At 45.0% G+C, this 26,825-nt stretch overlaps 1 protein-coding gene across 1 annotated transcript in view; it reads left to right on the top strand.

Moving 5' to 3' along the window:
• The window catches only part of LOC147892745 (putative L-type lectin-domain containing receptor kinase S.7), a 67,715-nt gene extending 41,275 nt beyond the window's left edge, over positions 1-26,440 (top strand). The window contains exon 3 of the mRNA XM_087386780.1: positions 24,253-26,440. Within this exon, the coding sequence (XP_087242906.1) occupies positions 24,253-26,357 (2,105 nt within the window). The 3' untranslated portion in view covers positions 26,358-26,440. The remainder of the gene's footprint in view (positions 1-24,252) is intronic.
• The last annotated feature ends 385 nt before the right edge of the window (positions 26,441-26,825 follow it).

Below are 26,825 nucleotides of genomic sequence, written 5' to 3'. Positions count from 1 at the left end.
TTTTTTTCCAAAAAACCATTCTTTCTTTAAAATTTTTTGTGCTGCCATGGATGCATACTTGTCAGGTAAGTACTTTATAGGCCTCCACATCCTTGCCGTCAACTCCTTCTTATCCATTACCTTTGACTTTCCGAGGATAAACAAAGGAGCTTCATAGGTCAACTGTCCACGCTCACAAGCAATGCACGTTTCAAGCATCTCATTGAACACTTCAATAGGATGAAATATGATAGAAGTGTAGTCGGCATATCTGTCCCTCACCACCTTGAGGCTTGTCATATTTTCTTCTCGCTCTTGAGTTCCCCTAGGCACAACTACACTCAAAGAAGTATAGAAGTTCGTGAGTGTGTCGACGTCTGCTTTTGTGACCTTTTGCTTCAAATCAAGATTTGGAGAACCAAATGTTGTCCATATAATCCTTGCCTTTTGTAAGACCTTTGATGTTGAGGATATCTTACGCTTTCCATGGACATAATGATTAAGTCTTTCGGACTCAATCAAATACTTGATCTCATGCTTGAATATACAGATTGTTGCAGGATAATAATGGAATGAACTTATCTTTGCAAATTATTCTGAAGTGAGTCTTTTGATGTCCTTTGCTTCCTTTGCGATCTGATTACAAGCATAAGCCCAATGTTGACCATCAATGGGCTGGAATCTGCAATGAAGGAGGAATAACTTCTTTGCTTCCTTTAGCATATTCTCACCTTGTGTCTCTTCGCCTTGTTCATGTGGAATATTTTTAAGAGTATCTTTAAAGAATCGACTGAAGGTTTCCTCGAAATGTGTAGGCCCTGTAAATGTTATTTGATCCAAAACACTATTTTTGATTGGACAAAACATTATTGGGCACAGGACCACATTGCTTGCCACAGGTTTCTTACCATCTCTCAAAGCCTCGTATATTTGCAGTGCATAGGATATATCAAGGCTTCGGCTATTAGTAAAGACAGCTGCAGCTTCCACATCTTTGGCATTCACTAACCATGTCCTTTGACCCTAGATATATCCCACATCATCATCTGTAACTGCTTCATTAAGACGAAGATTAAGATTTTTGATTGATGTGAGTTCATCCTGATCATCTTCAGCCTCGGGTTCTGAGTCTTCTTCATCTTTCTCTTCTTTTAATCGTTTTTCATCCACATTATCTCTCTCTATAGTGGGACGATGCCTTTTTTTACTGCTTGGAACCATGGCTCTTGCAGTACTAGCCTTTTGCATTTCACGTCGTGGTTTGCTAGCAAGAGCTTCTAGCATAACTGCAGTGGATCCACCTTGATCTTCTTCAAATTTTTTTCATTCCCATGCACTCAAGGCTTGTGTTTCATCATCCTTAGTTACATCCACCATTTCTTGCTCTAGAAGTTTGCACTCATGTTCTACACATTTGTGACAGTGTGTGTGTTCTTCTTGTCCCTACATCGAAGTCTGAGCTTTTTGATCTCCTTCATGTGAAGATCCTTGAATATGAGGAGCATACTGTGTATCCTGAAAGTACTCAAACATTATCTTTGCATGCATCCTTTTTGCCACCACACTAGGAAATTGCTCCCAAGTATATGCAAGAGCCTCCAATGCACTTTGCAGCTTTGGAAACTTTGATGGTTGAGGAGGAGGCATCACAAAGGTCTTTGAGTCTCTCCTTGACACAACAAAATGAAGACCACCAACTTCAGGATCTGAACTCTTTGTAAAAATATCCATAAAAGTCTCTTTTGGCTCTATCATTATGCCTACTACAAGGCTTGAAGTCATATCTTTTTTGAAGAAAGTAGCATCCCATGGATCTTCAACATCATTGAACTCCCTTTTTGACATAAGTAGAAAGATTCTCTTTTCCTTTTGATGAAGAAACCAAGCTCTTCTACCCATGTGATATCGAGTCCACCTACTAAAGCCATTGGCGCTATATTCCTTTCCTTTCAAATTCAAAGTGACATCAGAGACCCATGCTCTTATCTCAGAGTCATTTAGGATAGCCCCCACATTAGTTGATTGCTCCATAATCCTACAAGAAAAGATAATGAAGAATTTAGATACATACAAGTAAAGTACAATATACAACGCTTGATACAATAAATGTGGGAAATAGCCCAAAAGGCTTTACAAGGCTTCATATGGCAATAAATGTGGGAAATAGCCTAGAAGGCTTTACAAGGCTTAAATATTTCTACAAATGTAAAAAAATTAGCCAATAAAGCTTTACAATGAAATAAAATGTCCTCTAGTGATAAAGCTTCAATCTTCGTGAAGACATGCAATCTGTCCATCCATTGATTTGCCCTCTAGTCATAAAGCTTCAATCTTCGTGATGACATGTAATCTGTCCATCCATTGATATCTGTGCACTGATACCCAACTGATGCAACCTACCCACTAAAAACTGTTCCACTGATATCCACTTATGTAGCCCACATGATATCCACTTATGCAGCCCACTGATACTCGTTAAATAGTGAATGGTTGGGATGGTCGAGTTTATTACAAGGTGCTTCATATGACAATAAATGTAAAAAATAGCATAGAAGGCTTTACAAGGTTTTTTATGACAATAAATGAGCTTAAATATTTATACAAATGCAATAAAAATAACCAATAATCATCAAGCTCCAATATGTCCCATGACATGTAATCTGTCCACTGATATATGTAATCTGTCCACTGATATTTGCTCATGCAATCTGCCCACTGATAAACTTCTTGGTAAATGGTAAAAGGTCTTATTTAATAGCATGTTATGAGTGTTAAACCGCATGTGAGCAAAGGGACTGACAACGATTAGGAACTAGTTAGAAAAATTTGAGCATGGCTTCGATTGGCAACTTGGAGAATTCTCTCCTCTAAGGCAATCTAATCTATGCTAAACTATGCTAAACCAACCGTCGAAGTGAAGAAAAGTAATAAATAATTTCTTTTTCTGTGTTCATTTTAATGTGCTGGGGTTTAAGAGGCTTAAACATGTAAAAGAAGGGGTTTTGATGTAGAGGCTAAACCTACATGTGAGAGAAATGAAGAACAAGTATCTAAAGAAAAGTTAACATTTTTCAATTTAAAAGATGAATATATATAAAAATATTATCTCACCTTCAAAACAAACCATAAATTCACTCTTTTATAATTTTTTAAAAGTATAATATAAAACATGTAAATATATAAAACTCTCTCTTTACTTTCTCTCTGTCTCTCTCTCGACTCCTAATTCTCTCTGTAGCCATAGTCAAGACACCTCATTCTCTCTCTTAATCTCTCTCTCTCTCTCTGACAACTCTTATGTGTTTCCCTCTCTGTCCTCATCCCACTCATTCTCTCTCTTAGTTTATCTCAAGTCTCTCTTTCTCTCTCTCCCATGGCGGCTAAGATTTATCATTCTCTCTCTTTATCTCTCTCTCTATCCCTAGGATTTGTAATTATTTCTCTCTCTCTCTCCATCTCTCTCCTCTCTCTCTCTCCTCTTCTCTCTCTCTCTCCCTCTCTCTCTCTCTCTCTTAGCCTCTCTACCTCCCTACCTCTATCCTCTTGGCCGCTAGGATTTATCATTCTTTCCCTCTCTATGTCTCTCTCTCTCTCTCAATTCTCTCTCTTAATCTCTCTCAGCCTTCCTCCCTCCCTCCCTCCCTCCCTCTCTCCCTTTCTCTCTCTCCTCTGTCCCTCTTCTCACTCTTAATCTCTCCTTCTCTCTCTCCCCTCTTCTCTCTCATTTCTCATTCTCTCTCTCTCTCTCCCTCCCTCCCTCCCTTAGCGGCCACGGCCGCGAGAAGTCTCTCTCTCTCTCTCTCTCTCTACCTCCCTCTCTTGGTGGCCACGGCTGCTAGAAGTTTCATTCTCTCTCCCTCTCTCTTTATCTCTCTCTCCCTAAGTCTCCCTCCTCTCTTCTCTCTCATCTCTCTCTCTCTCTCTCTCTCTCTCTCTCTCTCTCTCTCTCTCCCTCTCTCTCCCTCTCTCTCTTTCTCTCTCCCTAAGTCTCCCTCCTCTCTTCTTTCTCTCTCTCCCTCTCCGTCCCTACTCTCTCCCTCCCTCTAGCACAAAAGTTTCATTCCCTCTCTCTCCCTCTCTCTTTGTCTCTCTCTCTCTCTCTCTCTCTCTCTCTCTCTCCCTCTCTCTCTTTCTCTCTCCCTAAGTCTCCCTCCTCTCTTCTCTCTCTCTCTCTCCCTCTCCCTCCCTACTCTCTCCCTCCCTCTAGCAGCCACGACCGCCAGGAGACTCTCTTCTCTCTCTTAATCTCTCTCTCCCTCTCTCAGCTCTCTCTTTCTTTCCCTCCCTACTCTTCTCTCTCATTGCCGCCAGGAGACTCTCTTTTCTCTCTCCCTCTCTCAGCTCTCTCTTTCTTTTCCTCCCTACTCTTCTCTCTCATTTAAGGAGCCCCTCTTCTCTCTCTTAATCTCTTGTCTCTCTCCCTCTCTCTCTTTCTCTCCCTCCCTACTCTTCTCTCTCATTTCTCATTCTCTCTCCCCCTTTGGTGGCCACGGCCACGAAGAGCCCCTCTTCTCTCTCTTAATTTCTCTCTTTCCCTCTCTCCCCTCGCCACGTTTCATTCTCTTAAACTTCTCTCTCTCTCCCTCTCTCTCCCTCTCTCTCTTTCTCTCTCTCTCCCTCTCTCTCTTTCTCTCTCTCTCTCTTTCTCTCTCTCTCCCTCTCTCTCTTTCTCTCTCTCTCCCTCTCTCTCCCTACTCTCTCCCTCCCTCTAGTAGCCACGGCCGCCAGGAGACCCTCTTCTCTCTCTTAATCTCTCTCCCCCTCTCTCCTCTCTCTTTCTTTCCCTCCCTACTCTTCTCTTTCATTTAAGGAGCCCCTCTTCTCTCTCTGAATCTCTCTCTCTCTCTCTCTCTCCCTCTCTCCTCTCTCTCTTTCTCTCCCTTCCTACTCCTCTCATTTCTCATTCTCTCTCTCATTTCTATTCTCTCTCTCCCTTTGGCGGCCACGGCCGCCAAGAGCCCCTCTTCTCTCTCTTAATTTCTCTCTTTTCCTCTCTCCTCTCTCTTTCTCTCCCTCCCTATTCTTTCTCATTTCTCAAATTTACAAACTCAAATATAAATAAGAAACTAATTAAAATAGAACTCAAAAACTCAAATAAGAAACTAATTTAAAAAGAATTGTAATGCCTTCTAAAAAACCCCCCTCCTCTAGCTGCCACGGCTGCAACGAGTTTTCTCTCTCTCCCTCTACCCCTCTTCTCTCTCTTAATCTCTCTCTCTCTCTCTCTCTCTCTCTCTCTCTCTCTCTCTCTTTCTCTCTCTCTCTCTCCTACTTTCTCTCCCTCCTTTCTTTTCTCTCTTAATCTAGTGCTATCTCTCACACACACACTCTCTCTCCTCTTTCTCTCTAGCTCTCTCTTTCTCTCTATCTCTCTTTTCAAATTTAGAACACAAATTTCAATAAGAAATTAATTCAAATAGAACTTAAAAACTTTAACAATAAACTAATTGAAAAAGAATTGTAAGTTAAGAAAAAGAATTACAAGACGAATTTTAAGAAATAGAACTCAAAAACTTTAACAAGAAACTAATTGAAAAAGAATTGTAAGTAAAGAAAAAGAATGCAAGTACCTGGAAAAAGTGAAAAAAGTAAGGCTATGCTTATCCTTTCTCTTCCGCTCTTGGTTGCTTCAATGAAATGAGGAGAGAATGAGAATGAATGAAGGGAAAGAAGAGTATATATAAGAAAAACTAGCCCACTCCTCCCACGCATAAATTTGAATTTTTAAAAAAGAGAGGGAAATTTGAATTCATTATAAATTTGTGTTCAACATTCTTCTTATACTTTCTTCTCGTACGTTCCTTTTCAATTCAAATTTGTGTTCAACATTCTTCTTGATACTCTCTTCTCGTAAGTCCCTTTCATTCTTCTCGTAAGTCAAATCTTATTTGTCGCTCTTGCTCTTGCTCGTGATAGTAAGTCAAATCTTATTTGTTGCTCTTGCTCGTGATAGTAAGTCAAATCTTATTTGTCGCTCTTGCTCGTGATAGTAAGTCAAATCTTATTTGAGCAACAATCTTATTTGTCGCTCTTGCTCGTGATAGTTCTACTTTTAGTTATAAGAATTCAAATTTGTGTTGAAAAGCTCGTGATAGTCCTACTCTTAGTTGTAAGAATTTAAATTTGTGTTCAACATTCTTCTTGTAAGTCCCTTTCATTCTTTTCCTAAGTCAAATCTTATTTGTCGCTCTTGTAAGAATTCGACCTCTCTCCCTCTACTCCCTCACTCTCTCTCTCGCTCCCATATCTTCCCCCCCTCACTCTCTCTCTCTCTCGCTTTCTCTCTCCCTCCCCTCACTCTCTCTCTTCCCCCCTCCCTCCTCTCCCCTCTCTCTCCTTCTGCTCCCTCCTCTCCCCTCCCTCTCTCTCTCTCTCTCTCTCCCTCCCCTCCCTCATCTCCCCTCTCTCTCCTTCCGCTCCCTCCTCTCCCCTCCCTCCTCTCCCTTTCTCTCTCCCTCCTCTCCCCTCTCTCTCTTCCTCCTCTCCCTTTCTCTCTCCCTCCCCTCCCCTCTCTCTCTCCCTCGCCTCCCCTCCCTCTCGTCCTGGCGGTGCCCCCTCCCCCTCCATCCCCTCCCTCCCTCCATCCCCCCCCGCCCCCTCCCTCCCTTGACCCCGCCCCCCGCCCCTCCCTCCCCTCCCCCCCCTCCATCCCCTCCTTCCCCTCCCTGGGGTCCTGGCGGTCGTGGCCGCCAGAACCCCCCTCCCTCCCTCGACCCCGCCCCCTGCCCCTCCCTCCCCTCCCCCCCCATCCCCTCCTTCCCCTCCCTGGGGTCCTGGCGGTCGCGGCCACCAGAACCCCCCTCCCTCCCTCGACCCCGCCCCTCCCTCCCCTCTCGCCCCTCCCTCCCCTCCTTCCCCCCCTGGGGTCCTGGTGGCCGCGGTCGCCAGAACCCCCCGCCCCCTCCCTCCCTCGACCCCGCCCCCCGCCCCGCCCTCCCCTCCCCCCCTTCATCCCCTCCTTCCCCTCCCTGTGGTCTTGGCGGTCGTGGCCGCCAGAACCCCCCCTCCCACGGCTGCCAGAACCCCCCCTCCCTTCCTCGACCCCGCCCCCTCCCTGGGGTCCTGGCGGCCGCCAAACCCCCCCCGGCCCCCTCCCTCCCTCGACCCCGCCCCTTGCCCCTCCCTCCCCTCCCCCCCCTCCATCCCCTCCTTCCCCTCCCTGGGGTCTTGGCAGCCGTGGCCGCCAAAACCCCCCCTCCCTCCCTTGACCCCGCCCCTGCCCCTCCCCTCCCTCCATCCCCTCCTTCCCCTCCCTGGGGTCCTAGCGGCAGCGACCGCCAGAACCCCCCCTCCCTCCCTCGACCCCGCCCCCTGCCCCTCCCTCCCCTCCCCCCCTCCATCCCCTCCTTCCCCTCCCTGGGGTCCTGGCGGCCATGGCCGCCAAAACCCCCCCTCCCTCAACCACGCCCCCCACCCCTCCCTCCCCTCCCCCCCTCCCTCCCCTCCACCCCCTCCATCCCCCCTCCTTCCCCTCCCTGGAGTCCTAGCAGCCGTGGCCGCCAGAACTGCCCCCGCCCCTCCCTCCCTTGACCCCGCCCCCCGCCCCTCCCTCCCCTCCATCCCCTCCTTCCCCTCCCTGGGGTCCTGGCGGCCATGCCCCCCCTCCCTCCCTCAACCCTGCCCCCTCCCTAGGGTCTTGGCAGCTGTAGCTGCCAAAACCCCCCGCCCCCTCCCTCCCTTGACCCCGCCTCCCGCCCCTCCCTCCCCTCCCCTCCCCTCCATCCCCTCCTTCCCCTCCCTAGGGTCCTGGCGGTCGCGGCCGCCAGAACCCTCCCCCCTCCCTCCCTCGACCCCGCCCCCTGCCCTCCCTCCCCTCCCCCCCCTCCATCCCCTCCTTCCCCTCCTTCCCCGCCCCCCCCTCCATCCCCTCCCTCCTTCGACCCCCCACCTCCCTCCCCTCCCTCCCGTCCTGGCGGCCGCGGTCGCTAGGAACCCCCCCTCCATCCCCTCCCTCCCTTGACCCCCCCTGCCCCTCCATCCCCTCCTTGCCTCGACCCCTCCCCCCCGGGCTCCTCCCTCCCTCCTTGGCTCCTCCCTCTCATCCCCCTCCACTTCCCTCTTCCTCCTGGAGGCGGCGGCTTCTAAGGCTTCTCTCCTTCTCTCTAAACTTTCTCTCTCTCTCTAGTTCCTCTCTCTCTTTCTTTCTTTCTCTCTCTTCAAATTTAAAAAAAAAATCTAGATAAAGAATTAATCAAAAAAATTTGCAAGTACCTGGAAAGTTTGTAAGTTTGCTCTTTCTTGCTTTCTTGCTCTTCCTTCCTTGCTTTCTTGCTTCAATGAATGAAATGAGGGGAGAATGAATGAAGAAGGAAGACTATATATAAGAAAATTTAGGTTTTCCTCATCCTCTCCTATTGGCTTTCCATTCCTCCCCTCTCTCCTATTGGCTTTTCATTTCTCCCCTCTCCCATTGGCTCCCATTACTCCCCCTCTCCCACTGGACCCCCATCCCTCTCATCCCAATCTTCCATTGGCCCTCCCCCCATCCATTTCTTCTTCCTCCCCCATTGCCACCACTCCCATCCGACATTTCCACCACGTCCCATACTCCTTCCATTTCCCAAAATCCTATATTTCCCCATCTCACCCTCCTCTTTTTCATCCCTTATTAACTCCCCTCACTCATTTCACTCCCTTATTATCCTACTCCCCTATTACCTACCCCTCTCCCATTCCATCCTTCCCTCCCCACTCTCACTTCCAATTCCCATTACTCACTTGCCATTTGAAAACTATTAATATATTATTATACTATTTTTTATACTTATTATCATACACCCCTATTACTTCCCTCTCCCATTCCACTCCTCCCTCCTCACTCCCACTTCCACTTCCCATTACTCACTTGCTATACACATTTGCAAACTATTAATATATTATTATATGATTTTTTATACTATTTGCAAACTTACATGTGGGCAAAATCACAGGTGTCAAAGCGATCCTATTGTGGTCATACAACAACTGTGCTTTTATTCAAGGGCGCATTTATCCTCATCAACAAGCTTATTTCAGCTTTTATTTTGACACAATACTCAAGGTATCAAGTGCATAATTTGTGCACTAGGTGTTTACTTTGTTGTATCAAAATTGTTTGCCTCACACACACACACACATATACACATACCGAGAATTTTCTAATATTATCGCATCTACATTTCTCCGATGGGCACAAAACTTTGTACACGCCTCAACCTAGGTTTTATTGACTTGCATTCAAAGTGGTGCACCCATCCCATAAGTACTTGTTTGGATAACACACCTCCAAATGTATTTTATGACGATTGTGCATAACACTAGGAACAAAATGGTGTATAATGTGTGATCGACTATGCAAAGCATATCCAATGGACATAAGACTTTGCACGTTCCTCAACCTAGGCAGTATTGACTTGTGTGCAAAGTGGCATCCCCATCCGATAAGTACTTGTTTGATAAATACACCTAGGATCGTGTTTTTTGACGGTTGTACATGACACTAAGGCAAAAACGGTATTTAATACTCAATCTACCATGTAAAGCATATCCGATGGGCACAATACTTTGCACGTGCCTCAAAAGCGTCGGTATGGTATTCCATGCAAAGTGGAACGCCCATTCAATAAGTACTTGGTATGATAATACACTTAAGAGCGTGTTCTTTGACAGATGTGCATAACACTAGGGGAAAATGGTGTATAATGTGTGAACCCCCATGCAAAGCATAACCGATAGACACAATACTGTGCACGCACATCAACCTAGTTGAAGTTGACTTTCTTGCAAAGTGGCTCCCCCATCTGACAAGTACTTTTTAGAATATCACACCTAGGACCATGTTTTTTATTGGTTGTTGTCCATGACACTAAGGCAAAAACGTTGTTTTATGCTTAATCGACAATTGAACGCATATCCGATCATCACAATACTTTACATACATCTCAACCTAGGTATTATTGACTTACATGCAAAGTGGCGTGCCCATCCCATAAGTACTTAGTCGAATAACACATCTAGGACCGCGTTTTTTGATAGTTGTACATGACACTAAGGCCAAAAGAGTCTTTAATGCTTGTTCGACAATACAAAGCATATCCGATGGGCACAATACTTTGCATGAGTCTCAACAATTGTGGTATTGCATTGCATGCAAAGTGGTACACCCATCTGATAAGCAGTTGGTCAGATAACACACCTAAAAGCATATTTTTTTATGGTTGTGCACGACATTGAGGCACAAATGGAGTTTAATACGTGATATACCATGCAAAGTACATATGATGGGCACAATACTTTGCACCCACCTCAACCTAGGTGTTATTGAGTTGCATGAAAAGTGGCGTGTTGGTTAGATAAGTACTTGATCCGATAACACACCTAGGACCGTGTTTTTTTACAAATGTGCTTGACACTAAGGCAAAAACGGTGTTTTATGCTTGATCAACAATGCAAAGCATATCCGATGGGCACAATACTTTGCACACACCTTCAACTAGGTGGAATTGCCTTACATGAAAAGTGGCACACCCATCCCATAAGTGCTTGATCGGATAACATACCTAGCAATGTGATTTTTTAGAGATGTGCATGACACTAAGGAAAAAATGGTATGTAATGCTCGATGGACACTGCAAAGCATATACGATGGGCACAACACTTTTCGTACGCCTCAACCTAGGTGGTTTTGAAATGTTCTCAAAGAGGCACACCCATCCGATAAGTACCTGGTCGGATAACACACCTAAGGGCATGTTTTTTTGCGGATGTGCATATCACTAGGGAAAAAATGGTGTATAATGCGTGATCAGCCATGCAAAGTATATCCGATGGTGACAATACTTTGTAAGCACCTCAAACTAAATGAAACAGACTTGCGTGCAAAGTGGAGCCCCCATCCGATAAGTACTTGTTTGAATAACACACCTAGGACCGTGTTTTTATATGGTTGTGCATGACACTAAGGCAAAAACGGTGTTTTATGCTTGATCCACAATGCAAAGCATATTTGATGGGCACAATACTTTCCACACACCTTCAACTAGGTGGAATTCAATTACAAGCAAAGTGGCATTCCCATCGCACAAGTATTTGATCGGATAACACACCTAGCAGCGTGTTTTTTTACGGATGTGCATGACACTAAGGCAAAAATGGTATTTAATGCTCGATCGACCATGCAAAGCATATCCGATGGGCACAATACTTTTCCTATGCCTTAACCTAGGTGGTATTGAAATGTTCTCAAAGAGACACACCCATCCAATAAGTACTTGCTCAGATAACATACTAAGGGCGTGTTTTTTCGCGGATGTGCATATCACTACCGGAAAAATGTTGTATAATGTGTAGTCGACCATGCAGAGCATGTTCGATGGTGACAATACTTTGCATGCATCTCAACCTAGTTGAAACAGACTTGTGTGCAAAGTGGAGCCCCCATTCGATAAGTACTTGTTTGATTAACACATCTAGGATCGTGTTTTTTTATGGTTGTGCATGACATTAAGGCAAAAGCGGTGTTTTATGCTTGATCGACAATGCAAAGCATATCCAATGGGCACAATACTTTGCACACACCTTCAACTAGGTGGAATTGACTTACATGCAAAGTGGCACGCCCATCCCATAAGTGCTTGATCAGATAAGATACCTAGCAGTGTGTTTTTTTCGGATGTGCATGACACTAGAGCAAAAATAGTATATAATGCTCGATCAACCATGCAAAGGATATCCGATGGGCACAACACTTTTCCTATGCCTCAACCTAGGTGCTATTTAAAGTGGAGCCCCCATCCGATAAGTACTTGTTTGAATAACACACCTAGGGCAGTGTTTTTATATGGTTGTGCATGACACTAAGGCAAAAATAGAGTTTTATGCTTGATCCACAATGCAAACCATATCCGATGGGCACAATACTTTGCACACACCTTCAACTAGGTGGAATTGACTTACATGCAAAGTGGCATTCCCATCGCATAAGTACTTGATCGGATAACACACCTAGCAGTGTGTTTTTTTACGGATGTGCATGACACTAAAGCAAAAATGGTATTTAATGCTCGATCGACCATGCAAAGCATATCCGATGGGCACAGTACTTTTCCTACGCCTTAACCTAGGTGGTATTGAAATGTTCTAAAAGAGGCACACCCATCCGATAAGTACTTGGTCAGATAACATACCTAAGGGCATGTTTTTTTGCGGATGTGCATATCACTACGGGAAAAACGTTGTATAATGCGTAATCGACCATGCAGAGCATATCCGATGGTGACAATACTTTGCACGCATCTCAACCTAGTTGAAATGGACTTGCGTGCAAAGTGGAGCCCCCATCCGATAAGTACTTGTTTGATTAACACACTTAGGACCGTGTTTTTTCATGGTTGTGCATGACACTAAGCCAAAAACGGTGTTTTATGCTTGATCGACAATGCAAAGCATATCCAATGGGCACAATACTTTGCACACACTTTCAACTAGGTGGAATTGTTTTACATGAAAAGTGGCATGCCCATCCCATAAGTGCTTGATCGTATAACATACCTAGCAGCGTGTTTTTTTCCGGATGTGCATGACACTAGAGCAAAACTAGTATTGGATGCTCGATCGACCATGCAAAGGATATCCGATGGGCACAACACTTTTCCTATGCCTCAACCTAGGTGGTATTGAAATGTTCTCAAAGAGGCACACCCATCTGTTAAGTACTTGGTCAAATAACACACCTAAGGGCGTGTTTTTTTACGGATGTGCATATCACTAGGGAAAAAACGGTGTATAATGCGTGATCGACCATGCAAAGCATATCCGATGGTGACAATACTTTGCACGCACCTCAACATAGTTGAAACGGACTTGCGTGCAAAGTGGAGCCCCCATCCGATAAGTACTCGTTTGAATAGTTCACACCTAGGGCTGTGTTTTTATATGGTTGTGCATGACACTAAGGCAAAAACGGTGTTTTATGCTTGATCCACAATGCAAAGCATATCCTATGGGCACAATACTTTGCACACACCTTCAAATAGATGGAATTGACTTACATGCAAAGTGGCATTTGCATCGCATAAGTACTTGATCGAATAACACACCTAGCAGCGTGTTTTTTTACGGATGTGCATGACACTAAGGCAAAAATGGTATTTAATGCTCGATCGACCATGCAAAGCATATTCGATGGGCACAATACTTTTCCTATGCCTTAACCTAGGTGGTATTGAAATGTTCTCAAAGAGGCACACCCATCCGATAAGTACTTGCTCAGATAACATACCTAAGGGCGTGTTTTTTTGCCGATGTGCATATCACTACCAGAAAAACGTTGTATAATGCGTAATCGACCATGCAGAGCATATTCGATGGTGACAATACTTTGCACGCATCTCAACCTAGTTGAAACGGACTTGTGTGCAAAGTGGAGCCCCCATCGGATAAGTACTTGTTTGATTAGCACACCGTGTTTTTTCATGGTTATGCATGACACTAAGGCAAAAATAGTATTTTATGCTTGATCGACAATGCAAAGCATATCCGATGGGCACAATACTTTGCACACACCTTCAACTAGGTGGAATTGACTTACATGCAAAGTGGCACGCCCATCTTATAAGTGCTTGATCCGATAGTTAACATACCTAGCAGCGTGTTTTTTTACGGATGTGCATGACACTAGAGCAAAAATAGTATTTAATGCTCGATCGACCATGCAAAGGATATCCAATGGGCACAACACTTTTCCTATGCCTCAAACTAGGTAGTATTGAAATGTTCTCAAAGAGGCACACCCATCCGATAAGTACTTGGTCAGATAACACATCTAAGGGCGTGTTTTTTTCGGATGTGCATATCGCTAGGGGGAAAACGATGTATAATGCGTGATCGGCCATGCAAAGTACATCCGATGGTCACAATACTTTGCACGCACCTCAATCTTGTTGAAAGATACTTGCGTGCAAATTGGAGCCCCCATTTGATAAGTACTTGTTTGAATAACACACCTAGGGCAGTGTTTTTTTATGGTTGTGCATTACACTAAGGCAAAAACGGTGTTTTATGCTTGATCCACAATGCAAAGCATATCCGATGAGCACAATACTTTGCACACACCTTCAACCAGGTGGAATTGAATTACATGCAAAGTGGCATTCCCATCGCATAAGTACTTGATCGGATAACACACCTAGCAGCGTGTTTTTTATGGATGTGCATGACACTAAGGCAAAAATGGTATTTAATGCTCGATCAACCATGCAAAGCATATCCCATGGGCACAGTAATTTTCCTATGCCTTAACCTAGGTAGTATTGAGATGTTCTCAAGGAGGCACACCCATCCGATAAGTACTTGGTCAGATAGCATACCTAAGGGCGTGTTTTTTGCCGATGTGTATATCACTACCAGAAAAGCGTTGTATAATGTGTAATCGACCATGCAAAGCATATCTGATGGTGACAATACTTTGCACGCATCTCAACCTAGTTGAAACGTACTTGCGTGCAAAGTGGAGCCCCCATCCGATAAGTACTTGTTTGATTAACACACCTAGGACCGTGTTTTTTCATGGTTGTGCATGACACTAAGGCAAAAACAGTGTTTTATGCTTGATCGACAATGCAAAGCATATCCGATGGGTACAATACTTTGCACACACCTTCAACTAGGTGGAATTGACTTCCATGCAAAGTGGCACTCCCATCCCATAAGTGCTTGATCGGATAACATACCTAGCAGCGTGTTTTTTTACGGATGTGCATGACACTAGAGCAAAAATAGTATTTAATGCTCGATCGACCATGCAAAGGATATCCGATGGGCACAACACTTTTCCTACGCCTCAACCTAGGTGGTATTGAAATGTTCTCAAAGAGGCACACCGATCCGATAAGTACTTGGTCAGATAACACACCTAAGGGCGTGTTTTTTTGCAGATGTGCATATCACTAGGGAAAAAATGCTGTATAATGCGTGATCGACCATGCAAAGCATATTCAATGGTGATAATACTTTGCACGCACCTCAACGTAGTTGAAACGGACTTGCGTGCAAAGTGGAGCCCCCATCCGATAAGTACTTATTTGAATAACACACCTAGGGCCGTGTTTTTATATGGTTGTGCATGACACTAAGCAAAAGCGGTGTTTTATGCTTGATTGACAATGCAAAGCATATCCGATGGGCACAATACTTTGCACACACCTTCAAATAGGTGGAATTGACTTACACGGAAAGTGGCATTCCCATTGCATAAGTACTTGATCGGATAACACACCTAGCAGCGTGTTTTTTTACGGATGTGCATGACACTAAGGTAAAAATGGTATTTAATGCTCGATCGACCATGCAAAGCATATCCGATGGTGACAATACTTTGCACGCATCTCAACCTAGTTGAAACGGACTTGCGTGTAAAGTGGAGCCCCCATCCAATAAGTACTTGTTTGAATAACACACCTAGGACCGTGTTCTTTTATGAGTGTGCATGACACTAAGGCAAAAACGGTGTTTTATGCTGGATCGACAATGCAAAGCATATCCGATGGGAACAATACTTTGCACAGACCTTCAACTAGGTGGAATTGACTTACATGTAAAGTGGCATTCCCATCGCATAAGTACTTGATCGGATAACGCACCTAGCAGCGTGTTTTTTTACAGATGTGCATGACACTAAGGCAAAAATGGTATTTAATGCTCAATCGACCATGCAAAGCACCTTCAACTAGGTGGAATTGACTTACATGCAAAGTGGCATGCCCATCCCATAAGTACTTGATCGGATAACATACCTAGCATCGTGTTTTTTTACGGATGTGCATGACACTAGAGCAAAAATAGTATTTAATGCTCGATCGACCATGCAAAGGGTAACTTGGCATGTCCATCTAATGAGTACTTGATCGGATAACTTCTCCCACTAATAAATTAAGTACTAATTAAAAATTATAATAAATGAGTAGATTATTAAAAAGAGACTAATATTTATGTAATTGTTGCTACTGCAGCTTGCTTGCGAAGGACTCTCACAAAGGAGATGGCTATAGATTTTGTTCCAGGGATGGATGTGATTTTATGTAGCAAAAGAGAAGTAGTTGCATTTGCTACAATCCATGATAGTAATCCCAATTCAATTTGCCACTTTCGAAGACTTGGCGAAGATAAGGTGGCAGTTACTGTATCAAAGATTCTTAGTGCACATGTTAAGCTAAAGTATAAATGTGGAGATATGGAAACACTTAGAGATGTTATGCCCTACAATACATCCAACAAATCATTTATAGCATGGGACAAAGATGAGACTTATGCAACAAACATTATCAAGAATACAAAGTGCACCACCTTGGATTTTACTATAGGGGACATTTTACAAATGAGATCATTTGCAAATAAGACTGTAGCAAAAGGTGAAGTATTGGGATTTGAACAAGTGGAGCAATGGTCATTTGCACAGATGAGGATTCTAAAAGTCACTGATGATGGTATGGTTGATAACATAACATCCTTATGTGATCCCTACTATGAGGTAGGCAAGAATATGAGATGGAGCATGCAATTTTTAAACATGAGAAAGAGGCACATGGTTTTCAATGATAAAGACAAGGTATACTATAATATAAAAGGACCTAAAAAGTGTGCCCATGTGCCAGGCTCTATCACTTCAAATGTGGATGATTTCAATGTACTCGATTATAGAAGTGACATCTTATCTGGAGTGGATGAGTTCATTGGTTCCGAGAAATAAAATGATTTTAGAAGTGAAGCCTTATCTGGGGTCGATGAATTCTTGCATAGTGAGAAGGGCAAAGGTTTTAATAGCGATGTCTTGTCAAGTGTGGATGAGTTCATGCATATTAACAAACCTGGTGTCAATCAAGCTTGTGGATTTGTGAAAGCCATGCAAGATGTCCCAATGAGTGATGTTCTCTCAGGAGTGGAAGAGTTTCAAGGTTCTCAATACTCTCGTAGAATATTGAATTCATTGAATGGTCCTAAGAGTATGTTAAAAACGAGGATGAGATCAACAGAGGATTATTCAATATTTAACTTTGATTGTGATATGGCCAAGGATGCAATGACCAATCATGGATGCTTGGTTACAAACAAATGTGAGGAGAAGAATTGCATAAATACAGATAACAACGTGCACGAGGAACGAAAACGGTCATACATATGCATGAAGAGAAAGTGAATCCAGGCAGATCCACAAAAGCAACCAAAGAGGAAGAGAGTAATGAAGGAGGAGAACATGTTAAATGCATTGGGATATCTATGTTGCAAGCGAAGATGTATGCGTTTCATTGATCTTGCAGATAACAGGGAATGTAGAGGGCACGTGTGGCAAAGAAGAGGAAGCGAAAGAAATGAATACCTTCTCACAAGTCTCTCTTGCTTTCTTCAGAATGGCAATAAAAGGCTAAGTTCAAGACAAAAGGTAAAACCTCAAAAAGTTTTGCAATAAGGCATATCGCAATATTACTGGATTATCCCATGGTACCTATTGGGATTTAGTCACCAAGGCAAAGGGCGGCAACAAATTTAGCATCCACGGTAATAGAGGAAGGTCCAAATCAAGAATCTCAACTGTCAGGGCAGCAACAATTTTGCAAGACTTCATACATGAAAATGCTTTACCTCAACCCCATATATCTACCAAACTCCCTAACGGTGACACGATCACTGAAATGCATCTTCCAATGGGCTTGACAAAGCTCGAAGTATTTGACTCTATTGCAGAAAAGCAAAGGCAAAGAGGGGATGCCGTAGCTTCTTCTCATACTTTGTAAACTCTTTGGAAGAAGAACTTTGGATATGTTAAAATCCCAAGGAGGTAAAAATTATCAAAGTGCAATGTCTGTGATGATTTAAAGCAAGCGATTGAGAGTGCAACATGTCCAAATCAAAGGGAATTATACAAAAAAATCCAAAAATCTCATCATGACCTTATTCGACATTCCAGACAAAAATATGCATTTTGGAAGGAGCAAGCTATTTCACACCCTGATGACTACATGTGCCTAATTGTAGATGGCATGGATCTGAATACAACAACATTGCCTCATTTTGTTGCCACTCCACCTAAATTACAAGGAAAGCACTTTCTAAAGACACATCTATGTGGAGTGTTAGTGCATGGAATTAAGTTCTTTGCAGATATATGGATTGATTCCTTGCATCTACATGATAGCAATCAAGTTGTAACATCTATTATGAAGGCAATTCGCAATGTACATGCAGAAAAAGGTCACCTACCACCGACTTTGAGAATACAAGCTGATAATTGCTGGCGAGAAAATAAGAATGTACTCATGTTTGCATTCTGCTCCATGCTAGTTGCTCATTGAATCTTCAATGAGGTCGAATGCGGATTTTTGTATGTTGGGCATACACATGAGGATATCGATCAGGTTTTTAGCACAGTCTCAAGGGAGCTTAAATGCAAGGATGTGGAGACAATAGATGACTTGGTAAGAAGATGTGGCAGGCAAGTTGGTGGTCGTAAGGAAAGTACAGTATGTGAGAGGCTCGAAAGAATGTATGATTGGAAGAGCTTCATTCTACCTTTCATACAAACGGGTGGTGATGCATTGACAGGTCATACCAATCCACACTACTTTCGTTTTTTTTTTTAAGATGAAAAACCCGTAATGCAATGGCAATAGTATTCTCATGATACAAAGTGGGAACCTGAAGAACCTTACAGTCTCTTAACTTCAATTCCTAGCAAGGAAAGATATCCAACATGGGCTCCTATACAAGAATTCAATGAGAGGTCTAACTGTGAAATAGAAGGATTAAAAGCATTTATTACATACAAAGAGGAAATGCTTCGGAGATATCCTGATTCGAAGCCTACTTGGAGAGAACACACTACCACTGTAATTAACAAGACACGAAATTTAATAAAGGACCTTGAGAGAATGCGAGGCTCAAAGGATGTCAAGGAAGAATGCAATATGTTTTGGCCAAATGTTCATAACGATTTGCACCCAGCTCCAGTCTTTGAAAATGAATTTGTATCATTACTCCCACATCCATATTGTGGACCGAAGAAGAGAGAGTTTATGCCACAAGTAGATATAAAGGTTGATTGTTTTGTTGTGGTTCAGCCATCGGATGATGAATATGAGAATGTGAAGTTTTGGGTTGCAAAAGTAGTTGATGTGCAAAGAGATGCCCAAGGGAGAGCTACAACATTTACAGCGGTATGGTATGAGCCAAAGGGCAGGAAGGAGAATATGGATAACAACACATTGTATACTAATTGTATAATGAAGGAGTGGGTCCCAAATGATGAAGCGGTCTCTCAAGTTTCGACGGAGACAATCATAGTGTCTTGGCATTCAAGGGCAAAGAAATCAAAGAAGCACATGGGATATGAGGTAGAAGGAAAAATAAAAATACCACAGCAAAGTATTTTGCATATACACGAATTTTTAAGGATGCTCGCCATGGAGGAAGTAGAAGGAGACAGCGCAAATGAAGAATGTCCGTGATTAAAGCTTTGTATTGAAGTCCATTGAAGGATTTTATTTGGGTACTAGGCAAGAAGCCAATTCAAGACAATTATAATCAAAGTCATCACCTCCTATGTCGAATCAGAGTCAAAATATGCACTGGATGTCACCCAAGGGTCAAGGCTTGGCAAGACAATAGGGAGTTAATGCAGATGGCACCTGGCAAGGGACTATCACATTGAGCAATAAGACAATGGGGAGTCAATGCACCCAAGGGGCAAGGCTTGGCAAGACAAGTGGGAGTTAATGCAGATGGCACCTGTATTTTGCATTGGATGTCACCCAAGGGTCAAGGCTTGGCAAGACAATAGGGAGTTAATGCAGATGGCACCTGGCAAGGGACTATCACATTGAGCAATAAGACAATGGGGAGTCAATGCACCCAAGGGGCAAGGCTTGGCGAGACAAGTGGGAGTTAATGCAGATGGCACCTGGCAAGGGACTGTCGTGACATTGAGCAATAAGACAATGGGGAGTCAAATTATGCAGATGGCACGAATTGAGGCTCTTTAAGAGCAACAATTTAAATTGTAAACATATGTTCAATCTATATCTTTTTGGATATAAAGACTCTACCTGAGAGCAACGTCTCTCAATGTAATCATATAATAATAGCTATAATTGCTATTATACCTCTTTGGTTCAATACAAAACTTGGGTCTTATGGCATCATGTCTTTTTTCTATTTATTAAAAGTTTTAAAAATTTTGTGCATATTGCGAGTGACAATGTTATTTTCATGAAATATTTAAGTCTCCTTTCATGGATTTATAAATTTATCACATCAAGGAAAAATATTAAAAATAATTAAATTAACAAATAACTTAGATATAGCTAGAATTTCTAATATAGGATGATTTCAAATTCTTGCATGTTGGTGCAAAAGTATAGATTGAAAAAACAATATTTTTATGTGAATATGATAGTGCCACAAAGTGAACTTTTGATTTGGAAAGAATATTTTCAGAAAGTAAAATTTTGATTTGGAAAGGATATTTTCACAAATTAAACTTTTCATTTGGGAAGGATTTTTGGGCTTCGTCCAAAAACAACAGAAAAAGTCCAAAATTAATGAAATAGGTGTTCTTTTTACTCTGCCAAGTTATTGTGCCACTTATAAAATGGTATCCTGCAAGCTTTTCTCCAGCACATTGTTTGTTTCTTGACGTGCAAGCCTTACAGACCACGGTGTTGGCAATGGCATTGTAGATATCTTATACTTTTCCTCCATAACAGACTTGAAATTTTTAAAAACAGAGTTGTAAGCTTCACGACTTACACCAGCAGCATCACAAGCTCCAAGCACCTCCTTTGCTTGGACGAGGCCCTTGAAATCCTTCATTACCTCTCTAGCAACTTGTTTATGTAGCCCTTTTTGTCTAGGGTCCTTCAACACTTCCATGACATCACTTGGCTTTATTAAACTTCTTAGAACATATGAAGGATCACTATCATCCATTTCCATTGTTCCCATCACATCCTCCATGAAATTCCTAAAGTAGAGTACAAATGAGTCTTAGTGGAAAGAATGCAACACCACAAATATTTTGGGGTAAGAAATTTTATTGAAAATTTGGAAAACTAACCTTGCAGCCCGTTTTCTCCTCTTTCGGGCACCACTATTGATTGATAATGCATCCATAGATTGCAATTGTCTTTTCCTCTCCTTCAGTCCCAAAGGTGTTCCCTTCAACTTTTGTACTCGTTCTATCGACCTCTCATTTCTTCTAGCTTCTGGATTGATTCTTCCAATTCATGTCGCTCCAAGTCTAGTGCATGTGCTTTGTCACTAAGTTCTTTGTTTTGCAATTGGAGATCCTACATACTATTATGCATTGCCACAATAGTAATATTTCCCAAATGTGTAAGTTCTTCTGCTTGGGCTCTCTGCACCTCGCTTGCTTGCATAGCCAATGTCTAAGAATGGTTCAATCGATTGCAATAACCGAGCAATCCAACATGTCCCTTGCCAACAAACCGAACAACATCATGCATTGTATGAAAGGAGGACTCTTTTGGGTGGCAGGGTCTAAAGGATACAAGTTTCCATCCACCCAACGGTCAAGATGCTTTTTCCCTTGCAATCGAAGACTATGGAGCACACTTTGAGGAGTTCCCCTATATCCCAAAGAGCGTGTGCTTGCATATTCTGCCTCTAGTTGTAGATTCACATGGTACTTGTTGGGTATGTCCTCGAATGGTGCCATGAGTACTCAAAGAGAGGTATCAGTGATGTAGGCTGAAATGTAGGGGAGAGCTAGCAAAGATGGAGCAGTGAGAGGGAGAGAGTAGCAAGGAAGAGGGAGGAGGAGAAGCAGATGAGGGCAAGAGGAAGAGGAGAAGAAGAGTAGGGCGACAGGTGTAGAAGGGAGGGAAGGAGCCGCTATAGAAGGGAGGAGGAGGGGAGAGATCCTACATGAGGGAGGAGGAGGGGAGAGATTCTGCAGGAGGGAGGAGCAGAGGAGAGGGATCCTGGGCAGCTGGAGAAGGAGGGGAGAGAAAGGAGGAGCCAGAAGGAGGAGGAGGGGAGAGGGAGGAGGGAGGAGGAGGAGCAAGATGGAGGAGGGGAGAGGAGGAGGGAGGGGGAGGGAGGGAGGGAGAGGGAGGAGGAGGAGGGAGGGAGGGAGGCAGGGAGGGAGAGGGAGGGAGGGAGGGAGAGATAGAGAGAGAGGGAGGGAGGGAGATTCGAAATTTGAATTCAAATTTCAAAAAGTGGCCCCCTCCTCTCATTGATGGGGGGAGAGGTGGGCTTAAATGTGGGCTTAACCCACCTAGGTTGGGCGGGTTAGGCCTCTTTGGGACCCTCCAAGCCCCTTGCATTAGCCCACTAATCATTCCCTAATCCATTCTTTATGAGGCCTTTTTGAGACCCCAATTTTCCCCTAATGCTTCGTTCTATTCCTGTACTTTCGCCCTCGTGCTCTTTCAGAGGTCTTTGATTTTGTCCTTCTTTCTCCTGCACTTTGCCTCTTTCCTTGCTTTCCTTAAGCGACTCCCACTCCCTTCCCTCTAACTCCATTTGCAAAATTCATGCTCTGCTCAACACAGTAAGCAGCTTTGCAACGCAAATGCACATAATTTGAAAAAGAAGATCCCTATGAAAGTGGTACTATGATGCCGAGCCTAGTAACGTTGTGGAAGATCCCTATGAAAGTGGTGCTATGACGTTAAGCCCAGTAACACACATGCACATAATTTGTAATAGAAGATCCCTATAAAGACATTCTAATTTGTGGAAGCAGCCGCTCATTGTCTATACAGGCGATTTGAATGCTGGATATCTAGTACCCAGTGGCCACAAGATTTGTTGAGCTGCACTGCGGTACAAACTTGTTGGGAGGCATGCAAGATTGAGGTCGTAGAAGGAAATGGGGAGAGCGGTAGACTCTATTGAAGGAGGAAGCTCAACCGCCAGAAGGGAACGGAGAGAGCACCACAGTTTGCTGAAGGATTGTGCTCAACCATCATTGAATGTCAGGATCTTTGTCTAGATGTGTGTGAAATGCCAGCTATTTTTCCATGGCCAGTGACTAAGCAAACGAGCGCCCAACGTTGGTCTAGTTCACGCCGTCCGGCGGACGTGTTGAATCCATCCTCACATCGACCCAATTTGCGACAATAGGAGTCACGTTCCGATGCTCGGTGAGCATGGCAGTTTCTCAGCTTGCAGCAGCCTACTTTTTGGTTGCCCTGGATTTGAAACATGGAGCGTGGAAATGCCCTTCTTAAAGCCCGTTCCCACTCGTCGAGCGTTCATGCTTAACGAGCATTCTTGAGCAGGCATGGAACATTTCCTTTGAATGGTTCCCACGAGTCGCTGGGTTCTCCTCATCGTTCACGTCTGACAACATGACGCTCATATCTGGCGAAAACTGACAGAAATCTGTAGCATCTCGCTCAACCTACTTCAAACATTGGTGGGAGAAAAACTGGCCCCGTAATGCCCGCTTGGAGAGGGGTTTTCCCGTAGTCGAGGCGGTGAGGGAAGCACTTAGATTTTACGCTGCAATCAGGCTATTCAGCCCAGGCAGGCTCAAGCTGTTGTCCAAGAGGTTGCTTCGTGGGAATGAACTCTAGACATCACGTGTTTTGGCGAATGTTAAGGACGACCCTAAAACAGTGGCTGAATTTCAAGCGCTCTCCAAACTGCCGGAGAAACTTGGGCCAAATTCAAACTTAGAAAGTCAAGCTTGACAAATGCGTACGCCCTTGAGAAAGCTAGAGTAACAGCTTGGAACTGTTAGGCCGTCCTTGAAATGCCCTTGCCAAGCGCTACACGACAAGCACACGGCCGGCCCTGCCCTCGCCGGTTTCGAGCTTCTTCTTTACGTGCTCTTCGTTGTCTTCACGCTCTGCCCGTCACCTGTTCGTAGCTCGCGTCAACTTTCTGCCTCATCCATATTCCGTCCCTTGTCACAGCACACAACCTGCTTTCCTGCACAACCTGTACGTAAGAGTTCAGCGTTTTCGCATCGGGTTCTCACCTTGCATCGAGAAATGGGTGTCATTGTAGGGAGAGTTTCCATACATCGTCGACCAAGCTTCCATCGCCTAGTTTGAGTATGAGGACTTAGCACGCTTGCTTTTGGGATTCGACGGGCGGACGCTGCTCTTGAGCCCTTCCAGGTGCTACATCGATTTGGTTACCGCATAAGCGAGGGAGGGACGGAAAGAGGGTGAGACAGAACTTGAACCTGAGATTGAGAGGGAGGAGGGATGCGTAAGAAATGGAGTTGGCTCCTTTGGGCATTTACACACTGCTGCGTATTCAGCGCAGTTTGTTGCTTACAATTCAATTACAGCCCTCTCCAAACGTCCCAGAAAATCAAGCTCTATAAAAATGCATCGTTCGACACTGGCGGCGTCGTCCTCACGGCAGCCTCGCGATTTCCAGACCAAGTCTCCGTGAAACGTACACTCGGATGGGTGCTTTACAGGGCACCAGTTCAGCTTCAGGATGTCGATTCATTCACCACCTCCTTCACCTTTCAAATTTGGACAGACCCTCAATTCGCAGGGGACGGGCTGGCGTTCGCGATCGTGCCCAGCGACGGAGGGCCTTTCGGGGCCAACAGCGGCGGCGGATCCCTGGGATTGATCGAAGGCAGCAACAACACCGCCGCGGATCCTACCCGGCATTTCTTCGCGGTGGAGTTCGACACCTACATGAACGCCGAGTTCGAGGACCTGAGCTCCAGTCACGTAGGCATCGACATAGACACGGTGGTGTCGATAAACGCGACGGACACGTCCGGGACGGCGCTGGACATGCACAGGAACGCGACGTTCACGTGCTGGATCGACTACAGCAAGCAGACGGAACTGATTGAGGTGCGGCTAGTGGGGCAGAACGGGGCGCAGAGGCCAGCGAGACCGGTGGTGACGGCGAGGTACAATCTGTCGAGCGTGTTCCTGGAGGATATGTATGTGGGATTTTCGGCAGCGACGGGGGACTCGTACGAGGGGCACGAGATCTTCTCGTGGAGCTTCGAGGCGGTAGGGGGAGGGAGCGGGGCGCCGGCGCCGGCGCCGGAGGGAGACGGAAGTGCAGCGACGCCGGCGGTGGGGGCAGGAGCGCCGGAGCTGGGGGAGGTATCATCGCCAAATTTAGAGGGGATTGGGCGGCGGAGGGGAGGAGTAGGGGCGGGCCTGGGCGGCGGAGCGGCGGCTCTGCTTGCGGTCGCCGCCGGAGTCGCCTGCTTTCTTCTATATCGCCGCCGCCGTTCCGTCGACGGAGATGAAGAGATTTCCATGAGCATGCTTCAAGCCGGCCCTCGGCGCTTCTCCTACAAAGAGCTCCACCTCGCCACCTCCGGCTTCAGCCCCTCCAACTTCCTCGGCAAAGGCGCCTTCGGCACCGTCTACCGTGGCTCCCTTCGCCCCCTCCACACCCCCATCGCCGTCAAGAAACTCACCCTCAATGACTCCCGTGAATCCGACTTCCGTCAAGAAGTCACCACCATCAGTAACACCCTCCATCGTAACTTGGTCCAACTCCTCGGCTGGTGCCACGAGCGTCACTCCCAGCTCCTTGTCTACGACCTCATGCCCAACGGCAGCCTCGATCAATACCTTTTCTGCACCTCCCGCCCCGCTCTCACCTGGCATCAACGCTTTCGTATCGTCTCCGGCGTCGCCTCCGGCCTCGACTACCTCCATGAAGGCCGCCAGCAGTGCATCATCCACCGCGACATCAAGGCTGCCAATGTGCTCCTCGACTCTGAGTTCGCAGCCCGCCTCGGTGACTTCGGGCTCGCTCGTTTTATCGACCATGACCAGCTGGCCACCATGACTGCAGCTGGCACCGCCGGTTATGTGGCTCCCGAGCTTCCCCTCACGGGCAAGGCCACCGATCGGGCTGATGTCTACAGCTTTGGGATCCTTGCGCTCGAAATCGTTGCTGGTCGTCGAGTCCTGAACTACAACTTACCCCCCGAGCAAGCGCAACTCCTCAAGTGGGTGTGGCATCTACACGAGAACGGCAGGATCTTGGATGCTGTGGATGGACGGTTGGAGGGCGAATACGTAGAACGTCAAGTGCGGACGGTGTTGCATGTGGCATTGTTGTGTGGCCATCCGATTGCGAATGCAAGACCATCAATGCGACAAGTATTACAGATATTGAAGGAGGAGCGGGTGATCCCACTCGGAAGCTCTCGGCCTGTCGTCCAATATCAATACGACGTGCCTCTCTGTTTGGAGGATCTCTTACGGTCTGGCAAGAGCAAACAGTGGAGTCCCAAAGATTGCTCCGAAGAAGCTACATGTGATAGTGTTCCCAGTAACCTATCAGGCATCACTTCCATTGCATCTTCTTATTCCCTTCCCTCTACAACCTCATCCTCTTCAACCACTGATCTACTCAACTCACACAGCAAATAACATAAGAACGTTTGAGTTGCACGACGTTGTGGCTTTTTGTAACATAAACACATAACCGTGCGTCGTGACACATGAACACTTCCATAGATGGCATCTTTATGTCCTTTTGTTAACACCCTTACTTTTGATCGATCTTTTGTAGAGGGGATGCTTTGCACGAACAATAAATTTATCAAGAACACCGTGGTCGTTCGGCCAACGGAACAGTCTTACATTCTCATTGCCTCTTGAAGTACAAAAATGACCAAACCCGTTTCCAAGTGTGATGTCTAATTGCCTCTTGAAGTAGAACACGGTGATTTCTTCAATGGGCCTGCCCTTGTGAGCGCTTTCGAGGAAGCGCATGGTTTTACAGCGACATCTCTATATGGAGTAGCAAGTGGTCATACCAATATGTGAAAGCCCTTTCTCTCTGTGTGTTGTTTGTATTCTCGTTAGTCCAGATATGGATGATTGTGAATCCATAGA

Source organism: Dipteris shenzhenensis, chromosome 16, assembly GCF_047967505.1.
Source record: "Dipteris shenzhenensis isolate YYH24624 ecotype China chromosome 16, Dip_SZ_1.0, whole genome shotgun sequence".
Taxonomy (NCBI): Eukaryota; Viridiplantae; Streptophyta; class Polypodiopsida; order Gleicheniales; family Dipteridaceae; genus Dipteris; species Dipteris shenzhenensis.
Note: the sequence above shows the minus strand (reverse complement) of the source record. Positions and strands in the feature narration are given on the sequence as shown.